Source organism: Anopheles merus, chromosome 3R (genome assembly GCF_017562075.2).
Source record: "Anopheles merus strain MAF chromosome 3R, AmerM5.1, whole genome shotgun sequence".
NCBI lineage: Eukaryota > Metazoa > Arthropoda > Insecta > Diptera > Culicidae > Anopheles > Anopheles merus.
Window position 1 is genome coordinate 48,511,565 of NC_054084.1, and position 26,799 is coordinate 48,538,363.

Below are 26,799 nucleotides of genomic sequence, written 5' to 3' on the forward strand. Positions count from 1 at the left end.
AAAGGCACTAAAAGGCACAATAAAAATAGCCACTGCGCCACTCTCGGCCACCCTAACTAGCTCAACAAGTTTCGCTACGTGAGCTGGTTTGCATGCCGCAACCCACATCCCAAAACCCCACACCCCATCACAGTAGCCGATTTAAAAGCGAAAACATAAAAAGCACCCAAGCAAATGCGAGCCAACCGTCACCCGGCTGAGTGTGGTGCGCAACGCCATATTATTCACCCGCTTTGTCATTTTGCATTTCTGGCAAGGCACAAGCCTCCAAAAGCCGATCGTTTCGTGTTCCGTCGGGGGGAATGAAAGGAGTGGGGTTGAAACAGTTGCAAGAAATGGAATAACGCCATCACTTCAAGATCTTGGCTGGATCGTACACCCTCAACAGACACGGAAAGGAAGGCACGTGGTAGCGAAACAAAGGCTACTAAACTTCGCCTCATGCCAGTGTGCTTGTTCGCTTTAGCTAGGCGTAAAAGGCACATTTTTCGACTCGAGCATATAACATTAACCGTTTGGTGAAATCAGCTGTTGGAGGGGATCGTGTTTTTTTTGCTCGGTACACATTTAATCCCCCGTTCAATTGCCGTTTTCTTTCGACGACCGTTAAAACTCGTGACCATGGCGGCATTGTTGCGAGCACGACAGCCCGGCATCTAGCTTGTTCCCTTTCGAAACCATGTTTACACTGGACCTTTGAGGGATGTAGAAATAATTCTCTGATAAAAATGAATGTTCGTCTGTTCTCAGATATTCCCCATTTTTTGTCGTTTATAAATTCATTGGATGTTTGTCTTCAGCACGCTTCTGGGTCGATGGTGAACCTGAAAGATTTAAGACGTGTTTACATACCTGCAAGCGTTCGGCAGACAACACTTATCGTTGGTTTGGTGCCTGTTAAAGCCATCCTCGTAGTCATTTCGAAAAGTCGACGCGAAACTCGAACCGCGTCGATCCGCAACGGAATTCGATTGCAAGCTAAACTGTATATCGCGATCTTCGATGAACGTTTTTTCCGAGTCAGCAACTCGTGTCAAACTGCCGCACTGCAAACTCGCAAGCTGTTTTAATGGCCGGGCGAATTTATATCGTCATGATTATCACACACCGTTCAAAATGCGGGAAATTTTGTCTCACCTAAGTGCCACTCTAAGCAACACGATCACACCCAAGAGTAGTGTCGTTGCACAACCTCATCATCATCGCCACAATCACCATCACACTGCGCCAAACGATGAAATTTGAGAACCAACCACCTGTGTTGTTTTGCAGAGCTGCCGGCAGTAGTAATGGAACACTTTAAACACGAATTGCCAAAACAACAACAAATACAGCAACAACCACCGTTACCTCACACACTGCCGCATTGAATGAATCGATCACTGCAGAATCACACGCAATTGGAGGAAATTTTGCTTTTCAATTGAACAAACAACACTTTGTTTCTTCCTGCTATTTTTCTTTGCCTCAGGTGTTTCGCTTCACACAAAACGCGTATCTCGTTAGACTGAGAACATGTTTTGTTTATGCTGATGGTAAAAAACGAACGATCTTGATCATCACACGATAAAGCACAGGTTTGCAAACACTATCAATGTAGGCACTGCCGCTCCGTGAGTTAATTTTACACAACCCCAACCACAACTTCTTTTCGGTAGCTACCACCACCGTCGTGATACTATCGGAACCATGAATTTGCTGTTGCTATTTCATTCAAGCTGTTGCTATTTTGCATCAATTTGTGCGTGCTTTGAGACTTCTCGCTCTCACACTGGTGAAATACTCACTCACTGCCCGCTGAAGATTCGATCACTTTTGCTTCGTATCTGCTTTCTTCTTCTGCTGGCGGTTGTTGCTCATCCGGTGCTCGATCGAAAATGCCGCGTATGGAGCCGGTGGTAGCGGCTGCGGCGGCTGCGTGCAGTTTGTTGTGTTTTCCACTGATTAATTACCACCGGTGCAGATAATTAAATAACCGTGCCTCGACCAATTAGCATACACATTTCTTTCCTTTCCCGCTACCGATACAAAGATTGCTGATTGTGATCTTTTTGCTCCAATCTTGCGCACTCACTTTTTGCCTTTTGCTACACTTTGATTTGTGTTGTTTTCATTGCTCCAGTAACCCGAAAAGTAATCAAAATTGTTTCACTCTGTTCAGCCGACGCACAAAAACCACACGGCACACATTTTTATACTCACACTCCGTGATAACGGAATTTTGTCAGAGGCCACGATCACCGTCCGACCCTTGGATTCGGATCCGTTTTTACTATTGAAAATAATGGCCAGATCCTACAAACCGGAGGAGATCGTTGCGATTCACTAGAATTTCTTTTCCTCCGCTGCGCACACCTCGAACCCAGGTTGCTGGGGTAACACACACGGTTATGGCAAAACCCTTCGACAGCAGCGACACACGAACGACGTCGTTCCTCCGAAACCCACTCTTTCAAACAACACGCGCGGTCCAGCAGGCCCAACGCATCTGCCGCCGCGTAAGTCGCTTGCCGTTAATTTGCTCACAAACACTCGCACACTTTCGTATTGCGTGCGTTAGAGCAACCGAGACAGAAGGCGCAATGCGAAGCGCGGCAAGCACTGCTCACACGTTCGCGACGGTGTACTCGATATGAAGGGGAGATTAAACTCACACCAATGCACCGGGCCTGTAAATGCGGCAACAGCGCAACCGGTGCTCTGCACGATCCCTGCGATTTAACTACCTAGCTCTCTTTCTCTCACACACAGCCGGACGAGAGAACGCGCACCTTTAAGGTGTGCAGCGATCAGGCAAAGGTGCAGCATATGCTGCAGCAGCCATGGTTGGAACACCTTTTACACACACTACTACACTAGCGACGCTACAGAACGGTCAAATTCATCCAAATCTAGCATATTTGATCTGAAAGGAATCGGGGTTGGTAAAACGAAGAAAAGGTATTGTTTTCAGGGCTGAAAACATTCTAACTGCGGTGTATTTTGCAAGTGAGCTAAAGTAATGGGGATGATACTATTGACATTTAAACAAAACTGAAATTTTGCTTTCCCTAGTGCCGGAGTCGCATTGGATCAACGATTTTATTCCGCTGGATGAACGACGATCATTCAAAACGACTGCTTTATGAATAGCTGCTATGCGCAGTTAGAAAAAAGTATGTTCCAAGAATCACTACCGTTGACTTGAAGTTGATTTTGCAATTTTGCGCGCATATTTGGTTGCAATTTCATTAATCTTTGATTTGTTGGTGCAGAAAGAACGGAAAAGGAATGAAAATTTATGCATGCTTGAAACTCCCACGAAAGCTTTTATGGGTATTAAACAACGGATGTTAAAATTACTAAAACCAAACAACAAAACACATTTTTTCCATTAAAAAATAACAAAATTTAAAGCATGAATGGAGTGGTTATTCGAACTTAATCAACTGTAGTAGACGATATGATAGACGTTTTTTTCTTGTACATAGCTCCCTATTAGTAATAATAATTATAAGAAACAATACATTGTGAAAACATTGCCAATCCAACAGTAATCCGTAAAATAGATTGATTGATACAAAAAACACAGAACAAAAATCAAATATAGTCGTTTTTTATATTCATAAACAACTGGGCTTAAGCCACTCTGTTCAACGGAAAATGGTTAAACATACGCTGCCTCAAGGAGCTAAAGTAGCACAAGATCACTGGCAAAACGGGATTTTTACTTGAACGCTCCCCGGGGTTGCAAAACTCGAAACGGCAGACGGCATAAAATCCTGTTCTGCAGATGCGTATGCATACTCCAACGCCAACACACAGTGATCGATCGAAAGTGTGCATGTGTGCATGTGCCAACAACACGAATGACCGCGAGAGCAATGAACGGGAAAATGCAATCACCTTCCTGTCCACGAACACTACCATTAGTGGCTGGTCCTCCCCATCGCATGTGCCCTCATACCATGCATCTTTTACCCTCGAAAGCTCAGTTCCATGTGCATGTGTGACATCCCCTTCGTACGTCCCTTCCTTGGACCATTCCGTCATTGCGATGTGTGCGCGATTGTGAGGACTGCCAGAAGTTTCTTTTCCACCGTTTGCGACCCGGTTTTACTCGATCGAGAAGAAAGCTGTGTATAGCAAAAGGTAACACCGTAGAGATTTCAACAGCAAGGAATAGTCATATGAACGGATTATCGAAGGTAGACAGAGTGCGCAGAGCACTTTTAGGGAACGATCGGGCTGATTACGGTTTTCTGACCAGCACCAGGTTAGTCCTGCTGCACTTACTCACGCACGCGAAAGTAAAGAGCCCGTTTGCAGTAGTCCGTTCTTCTTCGTTGCAGTCTTCGCTATTTCATCCGGTTGGCCGCACGGTTCTACTACATCGTGTTACCCCACTGCGGATGTCGGGAAGGTTTCTTGGGTTACTTGCCGATTCGAACACCCAGCCATTCTTCCTGCCAACCCAATTTCCATGACTTTCTTTGCACAATACACCCTTGGTCGAATGCGTCCACATCGGCGCACCGTAATTAGAATGTTCATCGCACATGCTATTAGCATGAAATTAAGACAAGTCTCAGTACAGGTTCAGGTAGCGGTAAGTGTGCAGTGGCCCGGCGAACCTAGCCTTACGACATTAACCTGCCGGCTGCGCTTGACTGATGCGCAAATGATGATGCAGATTACGCGCTGGTGTAACATTCTTTAACTTTGCTCGATGCAAATTGCCGCATCAGCAACGACTCCTTCTGTTTGGCTTCTGGCTTATACGCTGACAAACAGCATTAATCAACCTTGTTCATTGATTGTACCGGTACATTCTGAGCGACGGAAGTGCAACCGAGCGGAAACTAGGACCTAGCTGTGTACGCATCGTAAACTTTCTTGGTGTGAAGAGAATTTCAGCATACCTAACATAAGCTATCTTCCAGCAGAGAAATGCAGATCTCATGAGATCTCATGTTTGTAGTTTGATCAGATGGCATTGATTTTAAATTTAAGGAGACAACTGACAAATGCTTTACTTAAAAAAACTAGTACGTTAAAAATAGTATCAGTTTAAAAAAAATTATAAAAATACTTCATTATTCTTTGTCGTTCTGAAGGTCATTCGCGGATTTAACGGTACGCGGACTAAGCGGCCGCGGGGAACCGTGTCAATTTCAGGGCCCCATTGATGGTAATTCCAGCATATACAACAACGTGTACTGTAGTCTCATCGGGAACTTCTGTGCCCAATAGGGGCCCCATGGACGAAGAGACTTATACTTGGTGTTTGGTATTTGGTGTCTAAAAATGATCTAGAGCTAGCCCTTGCTATTTTTTTTATTAAATCGTTTCTTAGACTTGAAAAAACGATCAAGTATAATTATTCGTTGTTATGCAGTGTGTTAGATCGTCATCAGGGAGTTTGTGATCTAGGTGTTACATTCTGCTCTAGTTAAAATTTCCGTTTACACGTTGACAACACTGTTAACAAGGCCTACAAGATGCTAGGTTTTATCTTTCGACTATTCCGATAATTTAGTCATGTCTTCAGTCTTATGTCGTTGTTTACTAGTCTAATGCCCTGGTGGGTGAAGTCTTTGGTTCCCGAATTGTACTACGATAGAGGCAGTACAACGGAAGTTTACAAGACTTGCTTTAAAATGCGATCAATTCAAAGGGCTTGCAAGCATGCTAGGTATTGCTCACGTTGCTTTCTGCTTTAAAAAAAAACGAAAAAACGACGTTGTTTATTAGAAAAGAGCAACATTTACGCGTTTTGAGACCTTTTAACTTTTTAATCTCGTAACTTACCTGTCGGCGAGAGCAGGCGTACTTTATATGGATACAATGAGCCGTTACTAGCTATGGCAAGGCTATTCAATACATGATCTAATCACTTTGATTTTAATTTCACGACCACCGCATTTAAAGAGAATAGTTTAGTAATTTCCAATTTTGGCAACACCGGCAGATGTGGGGAATAAGTTAGGGATTATGTATAGAATAACTAAATAAATAAATTAAATTATTAATTAATGAATAAATAAAGAAACTTTGGGGGACCAGTAGTCGAGAGATAATATTTTAATGAAGATTTTTTGCTTGCAATAAAGAATTCAAAAAAAAAAAGAATAAATATTGTTCTGTCATGCATTTCTCACGAGACAATGAGATCTTTCAGTGACAAAATATCAGAAGGTGCTTTAGATTCGAATGAATAACGAATCCATTTATCTACCTTATCTAACATACATAATCAAAATTAAAATAAAAAGTTTTATTTTTAATAATGCTCTGCTTTTTGTTTTGTATAGCAATTATGAACAGCGTTTTCATTAAAACAATTTAGACAGATTAAATAAATTCATTTCAAATGCCTTCAAATAAATCGACACATAACCATCTCTATGGATTCATACAGAATCCGGTACAATACGTTTGAAAGGTCAAAACATTAAAATTATGCAAGATAAAATAACTGTATTGATGAGGAGAAACTTTCAATCCAAACGCTGGGTCTCTTTAACAACTTTGACAAGCTGTTGAAGGATCTGTATCGCTCCACTCCAAATTAAATAGTTGATAAGCTAATTATCGATAGTACGACAGCTTCTCGTCGATTTTAAAATGTTCTACTCGACGCATCAAGTGAGAACGCTGTTTAAGAGATATGCGGTAAAACAACGTCCCCAGCCGTACATGGGAGCAACATTAACACCAGCTGATAAACTTACCATCGCGCTTCGTTTATTCTAGCGATAGTTATTTTTCTTTCGGTGTCTTTCGACACCACACTTGTGCTCCTATTCTGTTTGTTTTTTGGCTATCTGACACAGCGCTCCTACTGCAAGACAAATTGGAGGTCGTACGCTACAGTGCGTCATTTTACGCTCCAGCCTACTTAGGCCACGCAGCGCATGGCTATCGAGGTTTCCCGTAGGTCGTAGAAAAAGTATCATTTTCATAGGATGACATCGTTTTGAAGCCGCCCATACGCACCACGGGATCCGGTCCCGATCGGAAGTATCGCTCGCACGCAACATAACGACTCTGCTCTGCGCGCAATGTTGTTTTTTCCTTCTCTCGTTGGCATTGTTTTGTTTGTAGGTTCTATGATTAACGATACGCCGAAGTTGCCCTTAGTCCAATGCGGCGGCGATACGCGGTGCAGGGTCGGAATGGGACGGATGCGGTGATGGGACGGACATATTAATTCTACCGATAAAAATAGCTGTAAATTATGATACTGGTTGCCCAATATTGAATTTCCTCTGAAATCGTACAAAATTTATTCGAATATCGTCGCTAATCGCTTCGGCAAAGGGATGGGTTTAATGAAAAGGCGCACCATTTGGGGATTTGGAGGATGCGCTGGCAGGCTGATGCTACAGCAGCGGATGGCAAGCGTGTAGATAAACAGCCGGTCCAGATTGCTAGGAACAGGTAGAAATGGAACCCTATCCCATTCCTTCATTACTCATATGGACGTGATCAGCCGAAGATTATGGCCAGTTGTATCGAAGAAAGTGGCCGATATGCTCTGCGTCCCTTTTCTGGCGATCGAAGGGAAAGCGTGAACGAGGCGTTAAATAAATGGCTTCATTTGGGACGATAACCCGGTCGCGGTGAACATGGTTGTGGTTTAAGGAGGAAAAAACTATTCCTCGACCATGTACGACAATAGTTTGACCATCCATGTTTAGTATGATTAGCACATTCATGAACAAATAAAAGTTCAAACTGTTTTTGGATCAATACATTTTACCGCCAACGTTTTAATATCTTTACAGTGAACCCTGGATCCTTGCTATGCGAGCTTTATTAGAAAATATAGATGATATGAAAAAGACATTTGCTAACAGTAAGATGGAAACCAACACTCAAATGTTTTCGAAACATTATATTAATCATGCTATCAACATCAGATGAAAACAACAACAAGTATTTCATTTCAGTATTTTAACCAACATAAGCATGTTCATGCTTCATCTGAGCTTCGCTACAATGTAAATTATGTTATTATGTACATATCATTTATTAGTTGAAGAAAAGATAAAACTTATATTAGAATACTTATATTAAAATATATAAATTTATTTCAATATGTCAGAATATGCTTTCCGAGATTGTTAGTTTGCCAAGGAAAGAATCACACGATAGTTTATCTATAAAACATACACAAATAAATGCCAGAGAGAATCGCTCTAACATGCAATTTATTGCCGCTCTTGTGTATTCAACCTCCCGCACCCAACTTAACCGAACACACTGCGTTGGACCATTGGCGCAAAAAGAAAGGCTCAAGAACGCAAAACAAGAAACGACAACAAACGTTGTTAAAACCGGTTGCTTTTTTGTACAATGCTTCAACGAAAAACGTGCAGAAGTAGTACGATCACCAGGACGGGAAGGGCAAAGACGTGAAAATAGCACCGCAATGCCAAGCCCGTATTTGCTTTAAAAACATAAAATGAAGACAAATGGACAAAGGAATGGGAACGGCAGAACCGACGGCCGGGCGGGGTAAATAATAAGACACTTCCAAAGACACCGTGACGCGAAGGAGACGGATTGACAGAAGACAAAAGGTAGCGAGACAAAAACACGAAAGATAGAAAATGAAAAGCTCACAAACGATCAACAAGCTTCTTGTGTTGCGTACGAGTAAGCGAGTAAGAAACGGTCCAAGCAGGGCCGCAGCATAAAGCTACACAAAAGTCTTTCATCAACACCATCGCAGCAGCGTACTTACGCACACACCTTCACCGTAAGCATCAGGTAGGGGAAGCGCGCCAGGTGAGCGGAACGTCCGCGATCGTGCGCCAACTGCCTAGCTGATCAAGATGGCTGCCAGTTCTTAGAGTCGGGCTTTTAAATTTTTACATAAATGAATATTTATCGAGCTCTCCCTTTGCGCGCTGTTGCCAAGTTCAGTGATCCAGCATCTTTGCGATCTGCCTCCGACGGGGGGAACAGATCGAGCGAATATGCGGCAGACAGAGAGGGATACATGCCGGAGTTTAAGTTTGGTCTTGAGGTTTCCAAAATAAAACAGCCACACGATTGCGGAGAAAGCCCCGCATAGCGCTGAGGATGCGCGGGTGGTAAAGTGGCTTCTGGAAATCGTTCTAAGACTTCTTTTCGCCTTCTGCTACGAGTACCCTCCACCATCAGCACACCGATGATGATGATGATGATGTGCCAAAACGCGATGATGAGCATGATCGCAACGGTGGTTGAGCTAGAAGGAACCGGGGGAACATGGACGGAAACGCTCCGGGAGATGTGTTTCACCTCTTTTGCCAAGCTCATTATCGCCCATTCCGACACGGGGCCCTTAGTTTGACTGCGCGCGTGCTTCTCTCCACCCTTCAATTTGCTTGCAGCTCGCTCGGACCTGGGCTCGCGGAGTTCCGCGGAGATGATCGGTTTCCGACAAATTACCACTAGCACCATTGCCTCGACCATAAAATCCTTTGTTCGAATCACTCCAGCCCCCCGAGACTGTCGCTACGAGAGATGATTTTTGGAAACAGCGTACATTTGTACGTTTAATTTCTTTTTCCGGAGCATGGATCAGATAAACCCGACCGAACCGTGGCCGTGTCATTGTAAAATCGAACCGCTTATATAGGGTAGTCGTTCGTTCAGGCAGATAATAAATTATATTCTAGAGCTCTCAATAAAGCTCATTTCCTCAAGTCGATTAACAAAACGAGCGTTCCTAACATGGGTTAATTCGGAGAAGTCACCAAGAAAAGCCACGTACATACTAATGCTACCGGCACAATGATTCTCGCCTTTTGAGCTTTTTTATTTACAAGTCTTATTAAAAGCATAATGTTTAAGGAATATATATTTTTTTATATTGTATTATTTAGAAATTTAGTGATAAAGTTACTCATAAAGAGAATAAAAATAATTGTAAGACGAATAAGCAGATGATGATAATGATAATGAATCAGATGACCATAATGAAGAAGACCCAACAGCTGAAAAGAATTACAGCAATGGGCTTTGATAATATTTTATATATTCCAATGATTTCATGTAATAAAAGGCTACTAGTACAGCTAGTACATGGCTGAACGGGGTTCATCTCCAGCTCGGGTGAGGGTAACAATAAGGCAGAAGTAGGCTGGTTAATTATTTATTTTTTATGTTAGATCATATGTAAAACAGCAAATGATGTATAGGTACAAGCCATATAATTGGGATTTCATATTTCAATAATAACAGTATAAACAGTTATTTCATTGAAGTATGACCGACTCTCACATTTTTTCCAATAAATGTAATTATTTTCAACTATATTTATAATAAATTCTAATTTATATGAAGACTATTATCACACAATATTTTTTATCGTGAAAAATAAAGGTTTGATAATATAAAATAATCTATGAAATTGTTTCTTTCAAAGCAATGCACTATGGAAGACTTCGAATGAAATTTTATTTTTAAAATATTTGTTGGTGTTTCTTTTAATTGTATTGTACTGTGCATGTGTTACTAATGATTACAGTATTTTTTAACGCAAAACTTATAAGTAAATATGAAAAAGTTGGATTACGCTAGACTTTCAACAAAGCTGCGCTAAGAAGTGTAGTTTTTAAGTTTGATCCCCAGGCTTCAAGCATCCTTCTAGCCATGAAGGTTTGCTTGACTGTGTTTTAATTTTTTTTAATTAATCAAAACTAAATTTTGCTCACTCAACATGGCTACGTTACGTCTGACTTTTCTCTTGATGAACAGTATCACAACGCGTATCTACGTCCGTGGTTGGCTCGTGCACCCTTCCCAATATGGATAAAGTTTATGGTGAAAAGAACCATCTTGAACCGAAAACGGAGAGACCACATCCCTAATAAAGCTCATACCACCGATACGACGCACGGTAAGGGGCAGATCCATATGAGACGCGCTTTAATTGTTTAACAAAATCAATTACCCAGCCACCGATTTTTACGCCACGCACATGCCACTATTCCAAAAGGCACACGAAACGTGCTTGCCAAACAGTGGCACAAACTCGAAACGTGCATTCACAATGCAAAGCATCCTCAAGATAGCCGTTTTTCTAACGTCATAAGTGAAACTGAAAAATAAGTCATAACTGAAACTAAAAAGCTACGAGCTAAAGTGCTTCCGTAATAAGACGATTGAAAGTCAAGAACTTTTTGCCCGTCATTTTCCTCTCGAACGCTCCGAGACGTTCGAGGTTTCGTCTTCACGAAAAATTGAAAGCCAAATTATGCGACTCTAAAGACCGGACTCCACCGTTGCGACTCCGGAAAGCAGACGCGGTGGAAGTGATAGAAAAATTGCATCCAACTGCTTTTGGGGAAGTTGGCTTCTTCCACTGCTTTTTTGTGTCCGTTGATTGGTCCGCACACGCCGGTCATCCATGAGCCCCAGAGCACAGGGCACAAGCAAAACCCATTGCCGAAGTACCGGCAGGGTTCCCACTTTCGCGCGCGTATTGCTCATGTGCCTTCGGCATGCAATCGCCCGAAGCCATGCACCCCCCTCCCCCCTTCATGATCACGGACACTGATGACGGGAGCTTGTCCTTCTCGGTGGTAACGACTTGAACTGGAACTTTGGCGAAAACTTTCGACCAGATAACGGTTTAGCTGTTTTGCTCCTATTTTATAAAGTTTACTCACGAAACTTACCGGACAGCCGGGCCGGTCCGGGCCGTGGCACAAAACTTGTCGGGCGGTGCTATCATTTTCCACGACTCTCTTTTATGCAGTGCCCTTATACCACGCTCATGTGTATGTGTTACCCTCATCCCCATCTGCTATCCCAATTCGAATGTCAGAGCGTCTTTTCGATTGGGCGCTTGTTCTGTCGCGAAACACAGCCCTGTATGACATTTGCGTCGCCCAGCAAAACATGATTGTGGATGATTATTTTAGTGCTTCCCTAATTAAGATGTAATTATGTTGATAAAAACAAGTTTTACGGGAATGTTTGCCCGCTGGAAAAGGGGTGGGTATAACAAAAATTGCCCAAATGATCATGATAACTTTGCCGATCACTTTGGTCATCTCGAAAACTGACGAGGGGAAGAAAAATCAGAGAAATACCACAACCTCATAAATGGCAACATGACAAACATTCGCTGAAAGCGTTTACAATGCATACAGGCCTTTTACGTTTCCATTTATTTTGTTGGCTTTTTTTCATTTTCATCCCATTTCGATGAAAGGCATTGGAAAACAAAGCACATAAGAGCATCAATTACATCTCTGTCTACCATTTGCTGATCGTGTGCGTTCTTGTTTTTTGTTTCTAATTTTTCAACATCAGCTTGGAAATGGATCGCAAAAGTTCTGATTCCCCAGACCCACCTACCCATATCAATGGGCACCCGTGGTGTGGATTACCGCAGCTCTCGCAGCGATAGTGGTTGTGGAAAAGGCGTACAACCCCAAAAAATCACCATCAGGCCAATTATTGCTATCGATCGACTTTTCACTGCATAGCAGGAGCAAGTTTTCAACACGCTGTTAAGCAACAGCTTCCCAAAAGCACCCGCCTCATGCACCACATTCGGAAGCCTACTGTTAGTACTACTACTACTACTACTACGACGACGACTACTACTACTACGGTTCCCCCTTTTTTCAAGCGAAACAAATCGAACGTAGAGGCACCGTGGGCGCAAAACTTGCATGCACAGTCACACTTTGGGGTTTTAAGGGATGCCGAAGAATTTGTTGGAGTAGGAAATGGATAAAGTTTTCCTCCTCACCCCAAAACCACACCCCACTGGTTCGAACGGTGTGTCGTCGACACTGTGCTGGGACATTCCTGATCAATATTCAAGAATCGTCCCGTTTAACGTAAAGTGTGCACATAATGGGAACACTTTCAATCACTTTTGCAGGAAAAGAAAAACACCAACTCACAAAAAATAATAATATAGTGGAAATAGAATTACAAAGTTAGGTCCCGAACGCTGGCGAAATGTGTCTTTTTTCTTCTCTTCTTTTCTATGAAGCGTGCGTCGGATGTGTTGCTGGAAATTTCAGCTCGTTTTGATGGGTTTGATTGTGATTTCTGTGAATGTTGGCTGAAACAGAGAAAAAATCCAAGCAGTGGAAACTTGAACCACTTTCTGAGTGGCCTCCGTGTTGCGTTCCCTATGCTTCCCATTTCCTTATCAGTTTTAACCCATTTTTCACCGCACGGAAAATTAATTGATATTCGTGCAATGAAACAGATACACTAAGTATCAAATACTGCTGGATTCCAAATGGATTCCAAATGAAACCAAAAGAAAAAGGAAGGTGACAAGCCAATCTTAAGTAAGCCGGCTAACTGTATCATGAATCATTTTTCCTCATCACGTAAGAAGTTTTTCCACCCTCCCCATCCACAGATCCACACTTAACAATGGTAAAATTGAACAATTTTTCTTGCTCACTCCAGTTCGCCATCAACACATACGAAGGCAAACCCGCCCAAAACGCGAGTCGCCCAAGTAACGCCTGACACCACAATGGCCATTATGAAGAGCATATTAATTCTCATAATCTGGCAACGGTGGGGAGAGAGCTAGCGCTAAATGGAAAAATAATTAAGCTCTAAAACAACTGACAAGTCGGGATTGTAGTCTTGCCGTAAGTTGTTTTGTGTAACTTTTTCTTCAGTTTGTGTACCAAATCACTAGCCCGATCCGGCGTTACAACGGTGACACGAATTGTTTCACCTTTCAAATAACCCACGTAAGCTGCGGGGCACACTAATGTAAACGCTTTTACAGGCTGGAACACGCAAGTCGGAACCGTCGAAGGCGCTTGCCATCAAACCCGCCAATTATTTGTTAATCTTATTTTAATAACTCTATTTCGCGCGTAAAGCACGAATGATTGAGCGATTCAGTCTTCGTTGACACTATTAGAACAATGCATAAACTGAAGTGCAAACTACCTTATTAATTTCCAGTTGCATTTGCGTTCCATTTTCAAATCAGTATACTTTTTACTTTGTTTGAAAAATCTAGCATAAATCATCGTTAATAATTGTTTTAATTTACGTCAACTGCTTCTTACACTCCACACTAATTTGTGCACATTCGAAATGCACACAACCAATCAATCTTTGTCTGAGTCGATGAATATTCGTTACCTTTTCTTGCCCCCTAAAACGTGCCTTCATAACAATCGGCCAGCATGCTACAATCCGTTACGGAAGATGATTCCGCCAAGTCCGTACCTGACGCACCCTAATTCTTAGTTCCTGTCCGACACAAGCACATAGATGCAGCCCCATAAATAAAACCATTCGTAACGTTCAACTGCCACGTTGAAGTGGTGCGGCCTGCGTGGAGCACGATTTCCTGTCCCCTACGTGAACACGGTTAGATGGTTCGAAACACTTGCACGTGCGTCGTGCCTCCATTTGAATGTTTTTCGTTGTTTTCGTTTTCCTCATTCCGTTGCATGTACTTCCTTCAGGTCCATGTGGCAATTGGTAGTGCCGCCGAATGTACCCCGATGTAAAAAAAGGGGAGTTTTGCTTTCGTTTATTAAATGATTTCGGTTACACTTTACGCATCGCCTGGCCGCACCACACTACAGCGGATGTGCAACGGCAACCAGAGTCGTCAGCTAGAAATGACCGTTGGGTAAGGATGCACTTGTCAGTTGCGGGCGTGGGTACCATAATTTTGAAGGGTCCATACTTCATACTTACAGATGCTACTGATGCCCCGAAACAGGCTGATAAGCGGCACACAATTTAACAAAAGCTCACGGACGCCTGACAGAAGCCCTTTGGATGACGATTTAAGTGTCAGTGATCGTTATCTAAACGATCGTTGCCCAATTCGGTTAATGATTGCATACCATTGTTTCCACTCTTTTTGTTCTTCACTTTTGCGGTTGAGATGGGTTCGATGCGTCAGAGATGGTTTGGCGGATGACTTTCTTTTCCTGCTGGCCGCAGCGTCACGCAAACGCACCGGCGAGAATCATATTCATTACGTCCCATCACTGTCACCGTTGACTGCGGAAAAACAATATCCTGAAGGCGTTTAGTTAGGTTTCGTTTTGATTGCCCATGTATGTCTCTCTATCCATTTTACTACAACTCCCTTTGTTGTTCCCTTTGGGTGTCACCCAAAGAGAAAGGTGAGTTTAAAAATCTGATCTACTTAGGTTGACCGTTTTATTTAAATCACGGACACCCACGCTCGAAACGATCAGTGAATGGGGACCTATTTCTCGATTTGGACACTAAACGAATGTTAAGTAATTGATGATTGGCCGCTTAGTTGACCAAAAGCAGCTTAAATTAAATGGGATAGCTATAAAGTTGATGGTTTTGCCTTAAATTTCTACACGTCTCCTGATTTCACCGTTTGATCTAGATTTGCAGAATTGTTAGACCAATTGTGTCCAATATGCGCATCCAAAATAAACATCTTCTTCTTCTTTTTCTCCAAAATAAACTCAAAACTGATAAAAAGTGTGTTAACTTAAATAAACAAATTAATAAAACAAATAGCTATTCCTTTCCCTTGTGCTCAAGCTGTTCATATTTTATCATAAATCATTTAACAATAAAGAAATATATAACACATTTAAAGAGCAATTAATATTTCCAACAAATGCAGAAAGCCACCCACTTTATTGGGTAGAATTCGTGAAACGAAAACAACTCATTTGACACATTTTACTCAAAAGGATTATGCACGACTGTAAACCTACGAGGAAGAGCTTCAATCCATTTATTTTTCATTCCACTCCATTCAAAAACATGCTATTTCCTAGATTTCATTGTACTTCTAGCTATACTACTACCCCACTATATACCCTTACATTTGATCGATAAATTTGAGCGAAATAAAAGCGAGGACAAATTTTAAACTCACCGCAGATACCTTGGCAGCGGCAACAATGGTGGATAAAATTAACCAATAATGTTTTGACAGCGCCACGCTAATCCATAGGAAAGTAAACACCATCACCAATAATCGGAATGACTTCGATCCATGTACAAATAGGCTGTCGCCAAATTCCCGAACGTTGTGTTGCCGTCTGCCTTTCCACGACCATCGAATTTCCTCCTCATACGTTGCATCTCTATCCACGTCACGGTTCGGCGAACAAAATGCTCTTCAACACTTCCGTCAGGCTATACTTTTCATTTCATTCCGGAATCGGTAAAGCTCTTCAACTTCCATGTGATTTTGCTATACCCCCCTTTGTCCGTACACTCCTCGCTGCATCTATTATAACGCACAGCCAGTTATGCTCCGCACGGAAAGCACATTATGCGCAACATTGATTGGTACCGATTATTGCCGATTGGTGGTGTCGATCGGGGCGAATTTTCCGAAACACGGTAATTAAATTAGCCCCAAGTTGATATCATGTCAAGCAATTTACACGTCCATTCCTGTGCTCTGGCGCTGTCGATCAGATTGGCTGGGTACCTATCGGATGGCGTCCTTAAATTAACTTATCCGGCCGCGTACGGTACAGTATGGAATGGTCTTGATTTTATCTTTCCCCTTCTCTATTGAGGGTTTGTATGTAATTTTCCTCGCTTCTTACCATGTTTATGACAAGGAATGAGATTCACAAATTTCGTATAACATCATGATGATGGAAAGTATGAAAAATTAGCAGCAAGTTTCGAAATTTTGGATTTAATTTTAATTCTTTAATTCACAAAAGAAGTAATATAAAGTTAATACATTATTCTTGCACAAGCATCTCATCATACAGTACAAAAAAAAAGATCGTATTGGAAAATTTAAACCTGAGCTTTGATTGAGGTGTTAGAGTAAAACGAATTATAACTAAAGTATAACTGAATCACAATTGTAAAAGTAAAAAGATCGGTCTTACGCAGCTTTGTTTAATTACAATAATTTGACTTTATCCCATGTGTGATATGAACATGAATTAAAAATGTTGCATTACGGATGATAAAATAAAATAATATTTCCTTTAATTGAGCTAAATAATAGCTTCTTTTTCTGAACCTGAAAGAACCGTAAACACAAGCTACGCATACAGCTCAGAAAGCTCTATCGAATCGAATTTTTTTGAAAATCTTCAAGTCCATAATGAAAGAATGACAAAAGGTTAATAAAACAAAATTATGTGCAAAATGTGTCATTATCATTGTTTTATCTCCCTCCCCCAAAGCGATGATTGAATCGAAACGGAGAACAGTCTCACTCGGGCAAAATACTGAATAGGTTAATTTAATTATTGACTATCAATTTATTGATATTACATTTATGTTTATTAAATAAACAAACGTTTAAATCTTGATCCTTTCCAGCACTTTTCCATTTTTCTCTCTAACAGGGCTACTGTTACAATTTCCTACAGTTCCTTTTATTCAGGTTTTGCTGCAAATAATAATTATCATATAAACAAATTAAATATCCTTAAATAGGAGAACTGTACCAGTTCTCCGAATCGAAACATGAAAAGCACAGTATAAATAAAGCATAAATTATTTACGAAACGTTTGCAAGACCTGTGCCAAAATCGTTTCTCGCCAATTGGTAGAAATTTCCATAGTCAATCAAGTAGCACTTAGAGTCATCCCATAATCCTACGACGACCATCCGTTTCTGTCGACCAAAATGCGCTGGTTTTCAATCACCACGTTCGATTAGACGTTCATTATCGACTTGAAGAGCTCTAACCGCACGTCAATCATTCAATCTCCAATCGATTTGTAATGTATTATAATTTCTAACCTTCAATTCGTCACCCTAGTTCTCGATGGCAGATCACGTTTGGTGATGCGAATTACAAATTCACCCGATCGTTAACGATTATTTCGAATGCAATGCGGTAACGTCAACACCACTAAGCCGACACGAGGCATTTGCTTGCCCAGAATCAAACCAACCTTCTGGAAATTTACCTATTTTATGGAGCATTTTTCGGGTTTCGTCCTACATCGTCAGCTTAGTTAGTTGCTACTCCACATCTACCTAATCGAGTTCCTGGATAGTGAAGGGTGGATTTACTTAAACATAGAGATGAGCCGATGGTAAGTATGCTTTCACATGTTAAATGCGCTGTATTTCTACGTTCAACCGCCATCGATTGATTTGAACATGCAGAAAATACGGAAAAATGTAATAGAAGTGTCGTCACGCGCTACGGGGTTCGCTCGCTGGCCAACGACCCAGGCGCGTCTTCGAGACATTCCCGTTTAACGCTTGTTCTAACACGGTTTCTTCGCGCTTCTCGAAGCGAACAACCGGAACGATGGGATGTTTGAGAATCAGAACCATCACAAAGTTTGGCTAGGCTTCGGACACGGATGACCAATATGTGGTTGGCTCGCGGGAATAGACCAACAGCAACATAACGTTACGTGGCAGCAATAGGGAAAGAAAGGCCATGTGCGGTGGTTCGAACGATAAACGAGCGAAACGAAATTTCAACTGGAAAATCGTGATTCTCATTTGAATTAAAGGTAAATTTATTCGACTGTCCATTGATGTGCAACTCTCAAAACGTGCGAATGTCGTGTTTTTAGAGTGGACGACATGAAATACGGTAGCAGGTACGTGCGTTAAATTAATATGTAATTACATCACTGACCTGCTTGAGAGTTGAAAATCGATCGATTTGATGGGGGGAACGTGAATGCTAGGAAGCGTGTCGATCGATTAGCAGAATAGAATGCCATTCATTTTAAATTATTTCTTATGGTTCAGTAATGGCATTATTAACTTTTATAGTTATTTTGAATACGTTTTGTCAATCGTACACTTAAGACTAAAAAGTTTCGTTTATTTATTTTTTTATTTATGACTATGAAGGTATACACAAATTCATCTAAAGTCTTATAAACTAAATGCTCTTAAAATAAGACGCAATAGAACCTATAGTGCTACTTGTATATTTCGAGTTATTAAAGGGCTTAACCGTAAAGTTGGCAACCAGATTTACACACTTAAGTTGGCCCGGGTATTTGGACGTTTTGGCGCAAAAAATACGGTTTTCATAGGTAAACAATGCTTTCTATGTTTTAATGCTGTAAGCAAGTAATGCCGACCAAATATTCTCTTCTATTTCATTTATTTATTAAGTTTTTTTTAATTTTATGATAAAACTAACGCTTAAATTGAAATTTTGAATCGCTTTCATTTGAAACGAAAATTAGTATAATACAAAAAGAAGAAGAAGAGAAACGTCATTCTCTATACAAAATGTATGGAATACCCAGCGTACCCGGGTTGCCAACTTACGTGGTAAAGTTTAAAATAAATCAAAATAAAATACTGTTTAAAATTACAGTTTATGCACCAAAAATTGGGAAATTAAAAGTTGGGAGGCTACGGAAATTTCGGGTAAAAAAAGCAATGAATCAAAAGTTATAGCAGTTTAAAGTTGAAAAAATACCCGGGTATCCGGTTGCCAATTTAAAGGTTAAAGGCCTAACAGGAGCGTAACATTATATCCAGTTCAGTTATTAATTCACATGACAATTTCTTGGGCAATCATTCTTCTGTTTGCAATTGCATCAATGCCTAACAACTGATAATATGCGACAAGATAGTAATATATCGTTATCTTTCTAAGAAAACCACCGAAAAGTTAAAAACTTCCTCTTCTTCTTCTTTTATGGCACAACAACCGTTGTCAGTCAAAGCCTGCCTGTACCACTAGTGTGTACTTAACTTTTAATGACTTATTGATTACCCCTAGCAGGATAGTGAGTCCTACGTATGGGGACACGGTCCATTCGGCGTTTGAACCCATGGTTAGGGTGGTGTTACATCGTAGGAGTTGACGACTGTACCATGAGACCGGCTAACGTTTTAGCTTAGAATTGAATAGAATTGAAGAGAGTGTGAATTTTCTTTGGATTCTCTTAACCCTCTTTCTTCGAGTTATTTGCTCCGGAAACCAGTCAACTGAAGCGTGCCCAATCACAGGACAAACAAAGCAACAGTAAAGTTATTTTAAACAGAGAGGGTCATGAAACATTTTGCTGCTTCTTCGTTATAAGTGTCCTGTTGACCCTAGCAATAACGTCGTTAAATTGTTTGTCTAAATAAAGTTTAGTGTCTAATTTAATACTTTAGTACCTAACAGTTTCAGGTCGAGGCAGTGAAGTGTCAGAAAGAACATAATTAAAACATAATGGAGCTCTGGAGCGAGTTATCCTAATGGCTGAGCACTTACAAATATTTAGTGCTAAACAGTGCAAGGAGCACCAATGATTAAAAACAGAAATAAATCCTTAAAATCATAGACAATTGTTAGAGCTACACACAGGTAAGTGCATTTTAACGTCATCCGCGTATAGTTAACAGGGTTACCAATTAAGTTTCAGTTATGTATGATGAATTTTCGCTTGAAAATAATTTAAAATATGCTCAACAAATAAAGTTTAACCATATCCATGCGTGTATCATAACATAGTTTATCAGTACGAGACAAAGAATAAAACATTCAACACATACAAAAGGTTCTGCCAGAAACTCTTCTATCATTGTTTCCTTTTTCCCAAAAACGTAGACAAAAAGAAAGATTAGAATGAAAGCACTTCCAAAAACCACAGTCCAAACTCACTCGACACATCAATCAACTAGTTGCCTTGGAACTAAAATTTCTTAATAAGGCCCGAGTGAAGTAGAAATGCCAGTTTCCCCCACAAGAGCTGGAGCTTTAGAATCCGCCATAATTGGAGATAATTTGTGCGTAATCTAGTTCTTACTGTTGCTTTTGTTCCACCGGACCTCTGGCCGTTGCATTCTGTAGCTGGTCTGCCGGATCAGCCCTAGGAGATGCATGAAAGTTCACCTGCAATTATACCATGCTGACAGGTTTACAGGTCAACCGATTAGACAAGCCCAATCAGATGCCCTCTGGCTCTTAGTCGTTGGAAATTCGTCTTCATCGTGATTATTCGGCGATTGACAGAGAATTGTGAGTTGCTCTCGATTTAAGCTTCTCTTGACTCCTTAGAGAATACGACGCTGCAAGCTTGAACTGCTGCTGCTGGTGGAATTGAACTTTTCCATCTGATGATTTCCGGTATCGGATAGTGGCGGACTGTGGGGCTCTATCATCCTACCGGAGGTAGGTGAAAGATTCTTTTCAACGGCAACTTTTTCAACCTTGCTGCAGACCACTGCTAAGCCAGAATGACTGTCAATAGTTAGTCTATGAGTGTCCGTACTTCACAGTGCCCCTCGACGCGCTGACGTCTGCACGACCCTAAGGGCATTGGAGGGTAGCGAGGCAGCCCGAACGGCTGCAAACAAATTCATTTCGTACGTGATTTTTTTCCGGACACAACTTTGCATACAGAACAGAGCCGGGTGAGACGCCCCGAACAGGGTGCGACTGTACGGCCAAGTTCATGCCGCATGCTAGTCCAGTGTCTGATCCTGGACGGCAAATCAACACCCATCTTCCTCCCCTAAAACCTCAGAAACCCCCCTGCCCCCACTAACCCGGGACAATCGGGACGGGAATGCTTCATTAGCATTCAACAGCACTTCAAATCCGCAGCCAAAGAGCCATAAAATAACAACGAAAGTTGACTGCTGAAGATGGCAACACGAAAGAACAAGGAAAATGGGCACTCGAAGGGGTCGAAGGGTGCTTCAATAGGGCAGCAACAAACAAGATAAAGCAGCACGATTCTTTGGAAAATTACTTATGTTTCGCATTCGAAAAGTTTTGCGCCGCGTCGCTGCTGTTTTAATTTTGAGTCTATCGCGCTACTGTGTTGTTGCGGGGGTGAGCCCATTTGGGATGCACGCCAATGGCCTCTTGTGGTCTGCCACGGTCAGTTGTGATGATGTTTCTATCTTTATTCTTATCCTTACTGCTTCTTTTCCACGATGTATTCATAAATGGAACCCATTGTGTCCAGGAGATCATAAAGCAACGGGGAAAACTGTGCACGTCCCATGACCAACAGCACAAACACTCACCAATTTAAGGTCCAGCCTGTGGGTCGATAATGACAGAACGATAGTGGGTGTTTGGGAATGTGTAAAGCTGACAATTTATTTCCGGAACCAACTACTAAACGCTTCGGTGAACGCACGGTTAGAAACTAGAAGTCTTTTTTGATGTGCATATTCATGTACCCTGTAAAATTACATGTGACATATTATAACAAAATTCATTCATTGTATTTTTCTCTCCAAAGGTAAAATATTATCCCACACAATCAATTTCAAAAGCTCATTAACATCATAACTTAATGTATGAAGCAAATATCCAAACAAATAATTGACAAGCTTTTAAACTACGGTATTGGAAAATGTTTGCTTTCCGTGAAAAAAGTGAGAGAATTTAATTGTTTAGGCTTCTTCAGCACAGTTCTTAAATTATTTAAAACCGTACTAAAATTACTGTATCTTGTCCACTTTGATTCTATTAAAACAGATTGTATTTTATTTATATTTTTTCCTCTTTTGTTGATGTCCCATTCCACATCAAAAATCTGAAGCAAAAATACATTAAGTCCTCATTGTAATTTTTACAGATGCTGCTGATTTTTAATTTGTATATGATTTACGAGTAATATTTTTTTAATCTGATTTGTTTATTTTTATTTCTTATGATCATTTATATGAAATAAATAAATAAATAAATAAATAAATCATTCAATGTTTGATTTATCATCCTTTCATTTATTGTCAGATTGATACTTTAGTGGGAATATTATGTATTTACAGTCCTTGCCACCTAATTTTGGTTCTAAGGCATCAATTTTTTACCGTGTGCATCAATTTTTGCCACTAACGCACCTATTTTTGTCTGTGAGTCAATCGCTTCATTTACAACGATTAACGTAATTTCTGAAACATTGTGTTCTGAAATCATTGAAATTAAGTTGAATAGTCGAGGGAAAAATTGTAACACGTTGTCAAAAATTTGTGCCTTTAAGACAAAAATATGTAGGTGAGTTAGAGTCAAAACGACGCGGCAACGACTGTATGTTTACACAGTACAACATCAACATACAGTAGAACGTCGATTATACGGGCAGCTCGAGACCGGACGGTTGCCGGTTAATCGATTTGCACGGATAATCGGCCAAGAAATGTCAAATTCATATAAAAATTATATATTTTTTTAAATTTTATGATTAATTCACATTGAATTTAACGATTAATCGTTACTAGATTAATGAACAAAAATTAATTCCGAAAATACCACTAGACGCTACAGAGCTGCACAAAAAAATGGTTGCTTACATGACTATAGCTGCAAATTTTCGCCGCATGTTTGGGCAGCTGTCACATTTATGCGCACGGTTAAGCCGCCCGACGGTTAATCCGCCCCCGGATAATCAACGTTCTACTGTATATTAAATAATTGTTGGTTCGAGAAAAAAAAACTATAAAGGTTTTTACTTTGTAAAATAAATAGCATTGTGGAGATTTATTTTATTTCCATTTTATAACCGATAGTCAAAGAATAGCGAAGTAATATTCCATTTTATAATCGCTAATCAGATAACACACAGGAACAAAATGTAGAAACAGCTTCTGGATTGTAATTTCTTAAAATGTAAGAATCAATTTAAAACTGGGCAGAGCTAGCTAAATTATTAAAAAAAAAACACATTACAAATCTTCACAAATGTGTTCATTGTATACTGTACAAACATTTTCAAATCAATAAAAACTTGCATACTGCTACTACACACGCATCTTCGTAAAAACGTAATTTAAACATCCAAAAATCTCTTAAAATATTCTTAATAAGTAAGGCGTTTGAAATTTTAATATTTTAAATCAAGTAACATCTGGCCACAGGTGAGATTATTTCGTCATGTAAAGCTATTAAATTATAACGCAAAAATGAAAAACAACACTTTTATACCAGCCAAATGACCAGTCTTAAAACTTTTGGAATATCCTACCATGAAAATGCTATTTCAATAAATCTTCAAGTCGCTCGTTTTCCGCTTGATGACTTACTTTGAACAATATTTTGCTCTTCAGGTACTGGGTGTGCAGTATTTAGCCAGCGTCGTACAACAAGCATCCAAATACGCTATGCGCTTTAAAAGTTAAGCATAAGATGAATGTCCACTGTCAGGCACAGGCAGGCATCAGCTTCACCACTAGGAATAACTTTTACGATGGCAATCTTTGACTTTTGGTAATGACGCTTTACATACTCGCGTCACACCTGATGTAGTTTTACTTTGTTCCACGAGACACAAGTCTGCACATTTTGATACCGTATGATAAAAGGCCGCATAGCATGCACCTTGCACAGGCTGACCCGCAGACACCTGCCGCATACGATCACAATATACACGTACAACGGTTTAAGTGAAATGGCTTTCTGCCACCGGCAACGACATTTTGCCGCCTGTCTGCAGTTCGCTAAAACAGTTTGTGCGAGATCATTTCAGCGTGGATTTCAGCTGAGCTTCAAGAAGAAGCGCCCTGGTACTTTACGATCGCGGCGTTACTCTTACACGATAGCGGCTTTTGCAGCTCTAGCCGGCAACGCGATGCTGAAAGGTTTGCTACACACACATTGCTGCCCAGACCAAGCGAAGCTCGCTGTTTGGTCTTGTGCTGCGCTTTTGATGACAATATGTCCGCCAAAAACTCCACCCATGCGTCTGACGCTTCTAATCTCGCTTTCGAAAGACCTTTGCGCTACAACATTGCCTCGTTCGTTGGCCTACGTTTGCAGTGTCTTTTATGTTGCTGCTTAATTTTCATCGTACTTCCAGCAGAATATGTTTATTTATGATGAAGGATAAGCGTTAAGCATTAAAAAGTCGTAAATCTTTAAGGCGGTGCGCATTTTCTGGACGAATTTAAAATTTAAATCGCACAAAAAGGCTCCACGTGGTGGTTTTTGTAGCTGATGCGCAGTTTTAATAAGCGAAATATGCTAAAATGAACACAACAGGTATCGTTATTTGCTTTCTCATTTGCTTTTCGATGGGAAGTTCTGTCATCTTGTACGAATTCATTATCTGGATACACAAAATAAGCGAGAAGCGAATAAAAATCACAACGCATAAATAGATTCTGCTTACTTCAATCATCACAAAGCCAAAAAGGATTGTGTCCAAGAAAATTGCACCTAATTACAATTGTTTTCCAAAGAGATAAAACCATAGTAAATGAGTCAGTTTTTACTGTGGATGAAAAGTTTTGCCAAAGTTCTAATTTAATGGCCATTCCATGCAGTTCAACTTGAGTAGACGCTGGTATGGCTTCAGCTTTGGTGGTATAAAAATTGTCAATAAAACAATCGCAGATCCATCCGCTAATAAATGTGTTCTAGAGCTCAAAAGTACAACAAAAAGAAAGATGCATACATTCAAATATATCGACTTGGACCGCTCCAAAACCAAACAACTCCAAAACCGTCCAGCAGTAAACAACTCTGATAGCAGACGGTTATACGAGCGAATCGTGACTTTGCCTAACGGTTACAGCTAATCGTCGGTTCGTCAAGCAACGCATATCCTTCGTTGTGTTTTAAGGTGCGTGCGTGTGTGTGTGTGTGTGTGTGTGTGTGTGTGTGTGTGTGTGTGTGTGTGTGTGTGTGTGTGTGTGTGTGTGTGTGTGTGTGTGTGTGTGTGTGTGTGTGTGTGTGTGTGTGTGTGTGTGTGTGTGTGTGTGTGTGTGTGTGTGTGTGTGTGTGTGGTGTGTGTGTGTGTGTGTGTGTGTGGTGTGTGTGTGTGTGTGTGTGTGTGTGTGTGTGTGTGTGTGTGTGTGTGTGTGTGTGTGTGTGTTGAGGAGTATGGCGAAAAATTGTCATCCTTAGATGGCAGCCATCTGACTATGGTAAGCACAGGGACCTACTTTACATTTATCGCATCAACTCCGATGACTGACGGACACACCAACAGGACGCACGTCGTAATGAAGCGTTTACGAGGTCGGAAAACTGGAAAGCCATCGGAAAATGCTTTCCAGCATCACACGTCCCGATGCGTTGTGGTACAGCGTGTCCCCGAGATGCGGATCGATAGACAATGAACCCCGAAAAGTCATTATTATTCGCCTAGCACACGCTGAGAATGGCTCGTAAAACATACGTTACGGAGCTGTTTATTTCTCACAAGTAATATGCATCTTCTTTCGATCGTAACTGCCGGGTCCAGTGGAGCATTTTTCGGTTCCCAGCCCATGCACGTCTCGCACGTCGGACCAGGTGAACCGTTTTACGACTCGTCCGAGCTCATCGCACGCCACTGTAATCCGTCGCGAAATACAAACCGTATCGAAAGCACACAAAAGCATGTTGCACATCTGCTCCATTGGGCGGACGCTGCACTGTTTCCACACAATTCACGGCTCTAGTCAACACACGTTTGGCTGCCACGGCATAAACTGAACCGTCGTAAAGCATATTTTTCAATGACACTATCAAAATTTCATAAAGGAAATTACCAGCATCCGAAAGCGTTGAAGCCGATAAAGCGACGCTAACCTTGTCCTTGGCAATAAGATTTGGGAGGTTATTTGTCTTGGGGGAGAGTAGTAGTAGAAGTAGTAGGCGACGGGCACTTTATTTGGCTTTCTCCCCTTGGTACATCAGCACGCCGAGCGATGATGGTAGAAAATCAAGCTATCAGAAAGTGCTCCAGCGAACCACTCCCTTAAATGTGACCCAGCGTATGCCCACAGTCGATGGTTCTACTCGACACGTAATAAACCATTCATGAGCTTCGAAGACATCTTGCAGCGTTCGGACTATAAATGGAGAAATTTGACACATCCTCCGGTTCAAGAACATACCAGCTAAACGTGTTTTGCGAGGGAAATATGTAGCACAAGCGCCATGGACGCCGCATGAGCAGAAC

The 26,799-nt window shown here is 41.1% G+C and overlaps 1 protein-coding gene across 2 annotated transcripts in view; it reads right to left on the minus strand.

The window, feature by feature from the left end:
• Positions 1-2,487, minus strand: part of LOC121595249 (hemicentin-1-like) — a 66,054-nt gene extending 63,567 nt beyond the window's left edge. For both annotated transcript variants that reach the window (XR_006005144.1, XM_041919074.1), the window contains exon 1: positions 853-2,487. Coding sequence is in view for 1 of the 2 variants with exons in the window: in XM_041919074.1 (XP_041775008.1) it covers positions 853-919 (67 nt within the window). In the remaining variant the exon portion in view is untranslated. The remainder of the gene's footprint in view (positions 1-852) is intronic.
• Positions 2,488-26,799: the final 24,312 nt, after the last annotated feature.